General features: G+C 38.0%; 1 protein-coding gene across 3 annotated transcripts in view; it reads right to left on the bottom strand.

Annotated features, from left to right (window-relative positions):
- The window catches only part of SBNO1 (strawberry notch homolog 1), a 55860-nt gene that overhangs the window by 28942 nt on the left and 14313 nt on the right, over nt 1-12605 (bottom strand). For 2 of the 3 annotated variants that reach the window (XM_055404434.2, XM_055404435.2), the window contains exons 5-10: nt 10361-10461; nt 6632-6728; nt 5077-5237; nt 1817-1950; nt 1538-1628; nt 200-361 (exon numbers count right to left, since the gene is read on the bottom strand). In XM_055404434.2, the coding sequence (XP_055260409.1) occupies nt 200-361; nt 1538-1628; nt 1817-1950; nt 5077-5237; nt 6632-6728; nt 10361-10461 (746 nt within the window). The remainder of the gene's footprint in view (nt 1-199; nt 362-1537; nt 1629-1816; nt 1951-5076; nt 5238-6631; nt 6729-10360; nt 10462-12605) is intronic. The other variant, XM_055404436.2, reaches the window with a different exon arrangement.

Below are 12605 nucleotides of genomic sequence, written 5' to 3'. Positions count from 1 at the left end.
GTCCCATACCTAAAGCAGGAACTAAACAGTGGCCTCATATATGACAGCTACAAAACAGAATCAACTATCTGACTCCCTCGCAAGCTATGTAATCATTAAAGCTCTCATTCCAGCAGTCTTTTTACTTAACTTCAGAATTCCCAGATATTACATTAACTTTCATGTCACTAGAAAATATAAAATTTGTTGCAAAGGATACCACTCCGTCGAAGTCATCACCGCACCAGTGTAGAAGCTGTTTTAACCTTGTTTTATATTTACCACCAGACTGACTTTCACCAATAAGGGAAGAATAGGTAGCAAAAATAACACCCTTCTTCACACTCCCGTTATGTTTGGAAGAAATTTTTCCATATTTAAACTGAAAAAGAAAAGAGAAGAACTTAATACACTTCTGTCTCTGAAATATTTATCCTCCCCAAATTTATACAGCAGGGAAATGATGGTACCAATACACTTTTGTCTCTGAAGTATTTATCCCACCCAAATCTATACAGCAGGGAAATGATGGTACCATGATGGGCTTTAGGAAAGTCAAAGGACCTCTTAAGATCATACACAAAATTTCTCACACACAAGTGCATACATACATACACACACGTGTGTATATATATAAAATTAACGTATAAGGATCCAGTTTTCAAAGTCTATCCTCAAAAAACATTACAAACCAAACTCTCCCCAAGAAAAAGACACAATATTCATTCTACCAATATTTACTGTGCATTTTCTATATGCAAAACTGTAATTAAGATCTGAGGGATATATAAGAATTATGAGCAATAGTTACTGCAGCCCTCCTCAATTATACTGACTCAGAAATTAATATTTCTAGATGCCCATTACATGTTTTAGTTTTGAACTGTTGGTAATCATCCAAGACACAATACTTTTACCTACCAACCCATTCAGTAAACCTCATTCCAAAAAACGTCACTGAGGGCCAGAGCAACACTGAAGCAACTTAGGACTAGCCTGCACATTTACTCACTTAGGACTAGATGTACATTTACCCACTGTCAAAGGCCTAGCAGGAGGCCAATAAAAACTTGCTAAATGAACATTAAACTGTGCTTCTAGAAAATGAAACATATATTCTTCCACATGACAGAACTGTTTTAACATGAACACAGGTACAGGTAGACAAGTTCACTGAATATACAAATATCTAAACCAGTCTCCAAACCAGAATTCATGAGGCAACGGACACACTACCTGTCCACACAGCTCTATTACACTGCACTCTTACACTCATTGCATTAGATTCATCCATAAATAGTAGTTTTATAAACAGAAACTATCAATGAAAAAAACCCTGAAGACTGAGAGAATAAACTCCGTAAAAACAGACAATGCCTATTTTATTTGACACTACATAACCCTACCTGGCACATTATCTAAATCAAAAATTAACAACTGTGGCTAGCACTCACTATACTTTTCGTGAAATAACTCATTTAATCCTCTTAACAACTCTATAAAGTGGAAACTATCATTCTTGCCTCACAGATATTTATTGAATAGAAGACTTTCATACCTTATTCAATGAATGGACCAAAATGTTTTTTGCTCCAATATCCCTCAAATCTCTTTCAGCATCATACTTTAAATCATTTGAAACACTGAACCTATAAAAAAGAAAGGGAAAAGAAAAATGCACAAATTAGATGCAAATCCTATCATTCTAGCAGTATTCAGGAATAAATAAAATCAGGCCTTGACACTTATAAGAAAATAGACCTACTCATTAAGACCCATCCCCATATGCTGGATCATTTACAAATGAAAGTTCCCACAGACAGTCTTTGGCACTTACCACAAAGCCCTTTTTCTACTCAACAAATAATTTTCATAGATGATTCCTGCTATTGTCCTTCCTTTTCCTACACCAGCACCATCGCCTATTAAGAAGCCTGCACGATCTCCGTTAGGTAGGAACGTTTCATGTTGCTGAAAATGAAAATGCTGATAATTAATCTATTCCTTTAGATATTTTGGTGATCAGTTTCTCATATATTATTTTAGCAATATACTAACATTGTCTATTTTTATACAAATAACATACAGTTAGCTTAGTGTGGAAACTATATTTACTATTCAGGAATACTCTGTTTCATTTTGCTGCATGCACTGTTAACTGCACTTTGGGGAAACAGCATTTTTTTTTTTAAAGGAATTGACAGAAATGATTTATCAAGCAATTTTATTGGTGCCATTTTTCCAAAAGCATTTGCTCACTTCACGTCTGTATCACATTTTGGTAATTCTCATAATACTTCAAACTTTTAAAATTATTATTATGTCGGTTACTGTGATCTGTGATGAGTGATCTTTGATGCTACTATTTTAATTGTCTCAGGGTGCCATGAACTTTGCCCATAATTAATAAACATTGTGTGTACTGTGACTGCTTCACTCACTGACCATTTCCCCCACATCTCTTGTTATCCTTTGGCCTATTTCCTGAGACACAACAGTACTGAAATTAGACCAATTAATAACTATACAGCAGATTCTTTAAGCATTCAAGTAGAAGGAAGGTCTACTATGTGTCTCACTTTAAATCAACAGCTAGAAATGATTATTTTAAGGCCAGGCCGCAGGGCACGTGGAATCTTAGTTCTCTGATCAGGGATCGAACCCATAGCCTGTGTATTTGAAGTACAGCCTGTGTATAGGAAGTACAGAGATTTAACCACTGGGCAGCCAGGGATCTTCCCTAGAAATGATTATAACGTAAGGAAGGCGTGTTGAAAGCCACAACAGGCTGAACACTAGGCCTCTTGCTCCAAACAGCCAAGTTGTGAAAAGAAAAAGGCCTTAAAGGAAACTAAAAGTGCTACTTCAGTGAACAAACAATAAGAAAACCAGCCTTATTACTGATATTAAACTTTTAGTGGTCAAGAGAGAAAACCAAACCAGCCATAACATTCCCTTCAGCCAAAGCCTAATCCAGAGCAGGGCCTGGATTCTCTCTTTAATTCTATGAAGACAGGTGTGAGCTGCAGAAGAAGCTAGTAGAGGCTGGATCAGGAGGTTTAAGGAGTCTTGTCCATAACATAAGCACAAGGAGAAACAGCAAGAGATGATGTAGAAAATAAACCAAGTTATCCAGAAGATAATAGGGTAAAAGTGGCAACATTAAACAACAGATTTCCAATGTAGATGAAACAGCCTCCTATTTGGAGAAGATGCCATCTAGGGTATTCACAGCTTAAGAGAAGTCAATACCTGGCTTCAAAGCTTCAGAGGACAGGCTGACTTATGAGGGGTTAATGCAGCTGGTGACCTGAAGCTGAAGCCAATGCTCATTTCCCATTCCAAAAATCCTAGGGTCCTTAAGAATTATGCTCAATCTATGTTGCCTGTGGTCTGTCTACAAATGGAACAACAGAGCAGTAAATCTGTTTACAACATGGTTTACTGAATATACGAAAGCCACTGTTGAGACCTACTGCTCGGAATAAAAGATTCCTTTCAAAGTAATACTGCTCACTGATGATGTACCCAAGAGCTCTGATGGAGACACACAATGATATCAATGTCACTTTCATGCCCACTTTACAACACAACAGCCATTCTGTAGTCCATGAACCCAAGAGTAATTTCAACTTTCAAGTCTTACTCTTTAAGAAACACATTTGGTAAGGCTGTAACTGCCAGAAATAGTGACTCTTCTAATGGATCTGGACAAAATCAATTGAAAACTTCCTGAAAAAGGAATCACCATTCTAGATGCCAGTAAGAACATTCATGATTCATGGGAAGAGGTCAAACTATCAACATTAACAGGAGTGTGGAAGATGACTCCAACCCTCATGGATGACTTTGAGGAGTTCAAGACTTCAATGGAGAAAGTAGATTCTTGAGATGGAATCTACTCCTGATGAAAATGCTGTGAAGATTGTTGAAATGACAACAAAGGATCTAGACTATCACATAAACTTAGCTGATAAAGCAGTGGCACAGTTTGAGGACTGACTCCAATTCTGAAAGAAGTTCCACTGTGGGTAAAATGTCATCAAACGGCACTGCATGCTACAGAGAAATGATTAGTGAAAAGAAGAAGGAATCAATGCAGCAAATCTCATTACAGTCTCATTTTAAAAACCTGCCACAGCCACCCCAACCTTCAGGAGCCACCATTCTGATCAGTCAGCAGCCATTAACACCAACACCAAGACCTTGCACTAGCAAAAAGATTACAATTTGCTGAAGGCTCAAGTGATGATTAGCATTTTTTAGCATTATTTCTAAGTTAAGGTATATACATTTTTTGGGGAGAACATAATGCTATTGCACACTAACAGACACCATAGTGTAAACACTAAGTTTAACATGCACTGGGAGACAAAAAAGTTCATGTGACTCATTTTATACAATGTTTGTTGTTCTGTGGTGGTCTGGAACTAAATCTGCCCTATCTTCAAAGTCTGATTTTGTTTTTTTCCCTTGCTACCCTCACGGGTAGCAGGTAACTAAAGCTAACAAACTGGTGAGCATTCTTCCATAATTTTTCAATGACTATACAGTCAAATATAAACCTTTTTATAATACATATAGTGGATGGTTGCCTATTTATTTTACAAAAATGGAGTATATCAGAAATCCTCTTAAGACAACTGGCATAAGATAAAAGCTGGTACAACGCCCATATGGTAATACCAAAGTTTATTCAATCACTCCCCAAGGGTGTGAGCTTTCAAATCTTTTCTAGCTTTCAGTTTCTAGGGGGAAAAAGCTGCAACAAATAGCCTGATATATATGTTCTCATCTAACAGTTCCATGAAACAGACTCCCAGTAATGGAACTGTTAGGTCAAAGGATATAGGTATTTTTAACTTTAATACATATTCCCAGTGAGTCCCAGAAAGGCTATGACAATTTATCATTCCCACTATAAATGCAGTCACCAAATCCATAGTATCCTTTTCATTTTCTAATACATAAAACTAAAAAAATCACATTCACAAGTTTTTCATTCAAGGAAAACTTAACTTTGAATTAAAACAAGTATATATTGTGAACTAAGATTAAAGATAAAAACTGTACAAGTTATAAAATATTATGGCTTACCTGGGCTGCATAAGTAATTGCTTCAAGCTGTAATGCTGATAACCAGCCATTATCAATGGTTTCTTCAGAAATAGATGTCTTGTACCAAACATCAGGAGGAGTAACACTGGATAAAGAACTAGTCTCAACTACAGCATCTGGGTGACGTAGGCCAATTTTTACTAAACAAAAGTTTAAAAATACATCATTTGAATTATTCTGAGTAATAACACTTCCACTTTTATCATAAAAATTATAGCATTTCTCCTCTGACAGAGAAATGTAAGTAACTATACACCCTGGGATCCTATATAATGTCACTGATTGATGTAAAGTACTGTTTAACTAAGGTGATCTACTTACCAACTACCTATGGTTTCAACAGAAACTTGTGAGGGTGGGGGGAGGCTCAACAGGGAGGGGATTCATACAGACATGGCTGATTTGGGCTTTCCTGGTGGCTCACATGATAAAGCATCCATCTGCGATGCAGGAGACCTGGGTTCGATCCCTGGGTTGGGAAGATCCCCTGGAGGAGGGCATGGCAACCCACTCCAGTATTCTTGCCTGGAGAATTCCCATGGACAGAGGAGCCTGGTAGGCTACAGTCCATACGGTCGCAAAGAGTCAGACATCACTGAGTGATTAAGCACAGCGTGGCTGATTCACGTTATATGGCAGAAACCAACACAACATTGTAAAGTAATTATCCTCCAATTAAAAAGATAGTAAAATAAATAAGTTTATAAAAAAAAGACTTGCTGATTAAAAAGATCTAGAAAAATACCATCTCAATTCATACCACCAGGTTCTCCAGTAGTAGCAGAGCATACTCCTAGATTAAGTTCATTTTAAATGATCTAGAAAGTATGGGACCTAGAATCCATATACAGTTGGTAAACAGATTTTTAGTTTAAGCAGTCTTATTACTGACTTTTTATAGAAACCCAGAGTGTATGAGAAATTCTAGCCATAGAATTTCCCATCTTATTACCCTCAGAAAATGAAAATGTGAAAAAATTTATATATAAACTAAAAATTACTGATTTTCAACTTAATATACTGGCCACTTAAAAAAACAACCAAAAACTGAATCACTGTCCTTGTGGGGAAAAAAGGAAGAAATGGTGTTAATTTAAACCACTGAATTCAAAGAGCACATTTTATTTTAAGATTCCCATGCTTTTATAGCTTGTTTTAGATAAGCTGTATAAACTATAACGCTAACATGTAGGTTTACATCTCCATAATTTACTCTGATTTTATAATCACTGCTGATATGAGCAAAATTAACTTGAAAGGAAAAAGCTTTTTTACTCTTGGTTTTAAAAGACTTCATTCCAAAACAAAGTTCTAAATTTGTGTAGGAAAATTAAAACTCACAGTAGAATTTTCATGTAGCTATTTGAAAACATATTATAGTTTAAAACATATTCATACACAGCTCATACTTATCAAATCCTGAGGTACCCAACATGGACAGATCCTAATAGGTAACAATGTGTGGGGAAAAGTTTTTTAAGTTTAAAAAGAACCCAGAGGTTTTTTATTATTTAAACAAATCTCAAAGACATACATTTTATTGGCATATACTCTGCATAGGTTTCTGCATGACCCATTTCTTCTTCGTCTTCTTCTTCTGGTTCATCTTCCTCTTTCACAACAGGGACCTTCTGTAACAGAGAGAGCAAAATCAACTAAGTCCAAAGAATGGCGGCTCAACCAACACACAGAAATACTCTTCTGCAGGAATACCCACTATCTTCATCTTGGAAGCAGGACATGCCATTCTATAGTTCCTAAAATCTAGGTCATACTCCATGGCTTCCCTGCTTCTCCAATGATGAGCACAATCTGCGATGTGATATCATCACAAACACACACATGGAACACCACAGGGCTCCACCACCTTCTCAAACCAGTTTCCCTTTCAACACTGCCCACCAGCCTCCCTGATGCCCAGATATCTCTCTAACCTCCAGTCCTCACTCTTCATTCCAATTCCAAGAATAGAAAGAACAAGAGGTTTGGAGAAAAAAGGTGGATAAGCCCCAGAAGCACATTCTACAATCTCATGGGCAGGAACTCTCTTTAAGTCTCACTCCCACCCTCTTTTCAGTTCACCTCCATCTGAAGGTGGTGAAGGTTTTCTTTCCCTCGGGTCCTAAAACCAAAACCCCAGAAAACTCGGGAGTGTAAATGTTCTTCTGAAACATAAAATTTATTTCAGATGTCTGTATCTCCACAGACACAAAAACAATACCACATCATCTACTCTCCAAACACTGGCATATCTCAGACTAAAATGGGTTATTAGTAACCACACCAGGAGAACAGCAGACTAGGAGAAGACCAGACAGTCCCAGGCAAAGTGCGTGAATGGCCACTATAGCCATGTTACCTTGTATTCCTCTACAGAATTTTAAAGGGGTAGAGACAAGGAGAAATAGGGGATAGGAAGCCCTAACAAAGCTTCTTTTCACTACCAGCACACCATAAAGGGAAGCTCTGTATAAATGAGGGCTTAATCAAGGAAAAATGTAGGGAGAAGCTGTGAGACCCGAAAAAGACGAAGAGAAAACCTAGTAAGGACCTAGAGATAATGCCAAGGATAAGATGGTATTAAAAGGTAAGATCAGGCTTTTCTTTTGTTTCATTTTTACTTATTTTTACTTAATCTAGAGCAGAATATGATGACACACAGATACTCAATAAATGTGGGAAGAAATAGGGAGATGACAGATAAACATTCACCCAACATCAATCCATGAAGTCCTTTAGGAAAAAAAAAAAGTCAAAAAGACTCTCAGAAAGTATGCCAAAATGAAAAAAAAAAAAAAGAAAACAAAACACACACACAAAAACAAAACAAAACAGAAAGTATGCCAAAATGAAACCCAGTTTCAGAAATAACAGACCAAATGGGGATAGCCAAAGAAACAGACACAAACCCCAATTCCGCTGAATTTGTATAGCCTTGGGCAACTCACTACATCCTCAGTCCTCCCTACCCCCTCTTTGCACCTCTTCTTCATCTATAAAACAGGTATATATACTATACTAAATAACCAGCCTCCCTTCTCCCTCTACCTTAAAAAAATTTTTTACCACAGATATAATTGGAGGATTAGCTGGTCACAAAATTCAGGGACCAGACAAGTAATATTTCTAAGCCAGCTGGATGGAAAGTGGCAACTGACACCAAGCTTAGGGTGAAGGAGCAAAATGAAGGGGAAGGAAACTGTGGCACATGGTGAACACGTGACTCACACACAGTAGATGCTCACTACAACTCTAGGTATTTTTATGTGTTAGTGACACAGTCAAGATTTTTCAAAATAATGTGGAGTCCAAACAAAACACATGTCAATTGGTTCTGGTCCACAAGCTACCAGTTTGCAATCTGTTAGATGTCACTTAACTACTAGGACAATACAGAACTTTTGACATGTTATGGGCAACATGGGCTGGACTAGAAACTTGAACACTAAAATCTTTAAGAAAAATACATTCTTATTTTCAAAAAAATCAACTTTCAAGTAAGCTGTTGGCACACAATCACGAAGTAAACTGATACTGCCAGGACTTATTCTTCTGGTCCCTGTTCAAAACCTCAGGCACAAGTTGCTTTGCTGTCCCTCCAAATCCAAATTCCATTCCCAGTCTTACCAATCCTCTGGTATCGTTATGTACAGTCACTTCTTATTGTCTCATTTTTTTTCTTTCCCCTTACCTTTTCCAATCACCTCTGAAATTCCTCAAGTTTAGTTCCTTGTCACTTCCTTTCTGGATTACCTGACAACCACCTAACCTGTTTCTTCTTCCCAATCCATCCTGAGTCACTAACAAGTCCCTCTACTTCCATCCAGTCGCCCTCACTGGTGCTGCTCCAAGTCCCAAGTATAAATCAAGACCTTCCACAGAGCCCCCCACCAACCATTCCAATTTCCTTCTGCAAGCCAATTATCCTAAGCACATAGCTACCACCTTCTCTGTGCCTATTGATGCTGTAGCTCCCTTCCTAATATGCCCTCTCAGTTTCCCCATACTCAACACCCCAACTCCACGACACCTCCTCCATAAACTAAACTCCTACCAGGCCACCCGAGTCTCATCTTCCTCCAAACTCATAACCCTTATTGTGAGCACCACAATGCACCTCTTGTTGTACCTTATATTACTACTTAAACCACATGGTATTAAATTACATTTACTAAAAGGGGGTACCAGAGACCCACCTCACAGAGGTAGTGTTAAACACTGTGCAATTATTAAATACCGGTATAGAATCAAATTTTTGCCTTTTCATACAAAGGTCCGTCTAGTCAAGGTTATGGTTTTTCCAGTAGTTGGACTACAAGGAAAGCTGAGTGCCTAAGAATTGATGCTTTTGAACTGTAGTGTTGGAGAAAACTCTTGAGAGTCCCTTGGACTGCAAGGAGATCCAACCAGTACATCCTAAAGGAAATCAGTCATCAATATTCATTGAAGGACTGATGTTGAAGCTGAAGAAACTCCAATACTTTGGCCACCTGATGCGAAGAGCTGACTCATTTGAAAATACCCTGATGTTGGGAAAGATTGAAGGTGGGAGGAGAAGGGGACGACAGAGGGTGAGATAGTTGGATGGCATCACCGACTCAATGGGCATGAGTTTGAGTAAACTCTGGGAGTTGGTGATGGACAGGGAGGCCTGGCATACTGCAGTCCATGGGGTCGCAAAGAGTCGGACACGACTGAGGACTGAACTGATGGCATCAATTTACCTGAAGCATATAGTACTTTCAAAATGTAATAAAAAAAGTTATCATATGGGGTGGGAGGTGGAAGGAGGTTCAAGAGAGGGACATATGTGTACCTATGGCTGAGTCATGTTGATGTATGGCAGAAACCAACACAACATTGTATAGCAATTATCCTACAATTAAAAATAAATTTTTAAAAAGTTGTAATTGCTTACAATTAAACCATTATATATCTGACAGTTCATAACTAGCTATATAACAAGGCTCAATCCTAAAATGAACATAACTATGAAATACTTTTGGTTAACTCCACACTGTCTTTTTTACTTATCAGACAAGATTTACAATAAAAAAGGTGTTAGTATTTTATGTAATACTCTATCAAATATGCAAGTTACAGTCACCTTGTTTAGAACACATTAGTTTATTCCAGTGAGGTTTAATGCTTAATTTATGTGGCTGAGACACTCTCCTTCACCTAAAATATACACTTAGTCAAGGGTATAGCCAAGTGTAATTTCATACCACACAAAAATAGAGATACAGTTTTTGAAACTCACCATGGTCGGGGAAAAACTCCTCATTTTCATGTCATTTATCCATATTCTTGCTACTTCTTTATTAGAAGACTCTTTCTTTACTGTGCCATTGCTTACATCAGCTGATGAGAGACAACTTACATTTTAGTACAAGACATTGTTCAAACAATTTTCCTACAGTTTAAAAGAATATTCAGTAAGGTTTACCCACTTCACAAACCAAAGAACACAAATCTGCTTATTTCCAATTAAGCATTAGGATAAAAATATCAAAGTTACATGTCATTATACAGACAAGGATTGAAAACAAAAAGAAATGTGTGCACAGGAAATTTGAACACTATTTATCAAAGACACCTCAACCAGAACACTATTTGGCAGTTTATCTCAAAACAATTACCAAAGGCTAGCATTATTCTGAGACACTTCACTTAGTTCATTAAAAATAAAAATAAAAACCAACACCTGGTGTTATCACAGAGACAAGAGTCAATCTCATGTGATCTGGAGGTAATTACTAACTTTCCAGGCAAAATAAGTATTTCTTTTAATTAGGGGAAAAGAAATTTAAAAAATCAAGGAACTCTGGTCTTCCTTCCCTCAGAATAAAGATCCAAACAGAGAACCTGGGCTTCTATACTAGTGGTTTACAAACTCTTTTTAAACACTAAAAACAGAACCTCTCAATCAAACTAGAACAGCTTGACTGAGAAACCCAGAACCCCTGTAACCAGACTCCAGCCATCCCTGAAGAACTCCCAGTACTGGTATTCTTGAGATCAGTGTGGAAATCACATCAGGAGAATGCATCAGCGTCTTGTTCATGTACTCTATCAAAAGATGGGGAGTACTTTGGTGGCCTGTCACTTTGGACTACACAATGGCTAGGATTAAAGTGTTAGAAAGATAAAGAAGCTGGTACAGAAATAATAAATTTAAACTTGGGGACACAGATTTAACATAACTGTGGAAGAGCCAGTGAACAGTTTCACAGAAAGGACTGGAGCTCAACTGAGACCCCAGAATCCAAAGAGAAACCCAAAGGGCTAACGGTTGCAAAAGGGGCAATATCCCTACAGATAGAGACAGAAGAGAACAGGCAGAGAATTCTCTGGGGGTCCTGTGCTAGGATTCCATGCTTTCACTGCTGAGGGCCTGGATTCAATCCCTGGTCACGGAACTAGGATCCCACAAGCCAGGCAAGGACAGCCAAAAACAAAAGACAAGAGAGACACAGAACATGCAAAACCTTGCTCTTTGTCATTTCATCGTTCATCTTTCTTCCCTTTCAAGAAAAAAAAAGACCCTCTCTGACAACACAAAAGTTAGTTTATCTTCAGCATTCACTTATCATGTTTCTTTTTCATCTCTCCTCTAGTCTGACAATTTCTCAGGCTTCCACACAAGGATGGCCTTGACTTGCAGTCATCTGTTAAAACTGTTACATTGGATGTAGATGTTACTGTACTAGATATTACTTGGTCAGCTTCAAATCTACCCTGTTCTGCTCTCTAAACTCTTTCCTCACAATGGCACAGCAGCAGTCTTTCTCCTCATTAAACCCAGACTTTAATGAAAAGCAGCTTCCACTAACTGCTTATCAGCCCTAAGTCTCCCAAGAGCCATTTCAGATCAGATGCTGCCCTGCACCTCGGCTAGGTCAGGGTCACGGTTACGGTTCTGCTCTCCATGACAAAGATTGGAAATCAGTCCTAAGATAGTTAAAACTATTTCTCAATGGGCATCAAGTTGCCAGGCTCCAGTTAGTTCAAGACCTTGAGAGTAAAACTACAGCCATGAAGCACAACAGTATGGACTCAAACAGAAAGATTATCTGATATTATTACATTTGTCACTGGAGACAATGTTAGTTCTGCATCACTCTACAAACACTCCTTACCCATTCCTTCAGAATGCCCCCATAAATGCAAGGACATTGAACTTCCAAGCAATCAATTCTACTGCAAAATTACATACGGTCTGCATCAGATGTTAAAACGTGTCTCCCACAACTGGAAATAAAGCAGTTGTGTGGAAGGAGGAACTCTCTACTCAATATCTATAACCTCATTCCAAGGGCCCAATGGGATGTTACATATATTAGTATAAATCACCAGGCAGGCAGGCAAATACTATTTAACTCAATGGAAAAAGTAAAGAATATCCTTTTCAAGAGTTCACATTTTCAGAATTCCTTAGCAGTCCAGTGGTAGAACTCCATGATTTCACTGCCAAGGGCACAAGTTCGATCCCTGGTCAGGGAGTT

This window comes from Moschus berezovskii, chromosome 19 (genome assembly GCF_049115385.1).
Source record: "Moschus berezovskii isolate FMDL1 chromosome 19, NW_MosBer_1.0, whole genome shotgun sequence".
NCBI classification, from domain to species: domain Eukaryota; kingdom Metazoa; phylum Chordata; class Mammalia; order Artiodactyla; family Moschidae; genus Moschus; species Moschus berezovskii.
Note: the sequence above shows the minus strand (reverse complement) of the source record. Positions and strands in the feature narration are given on the sequence as shown.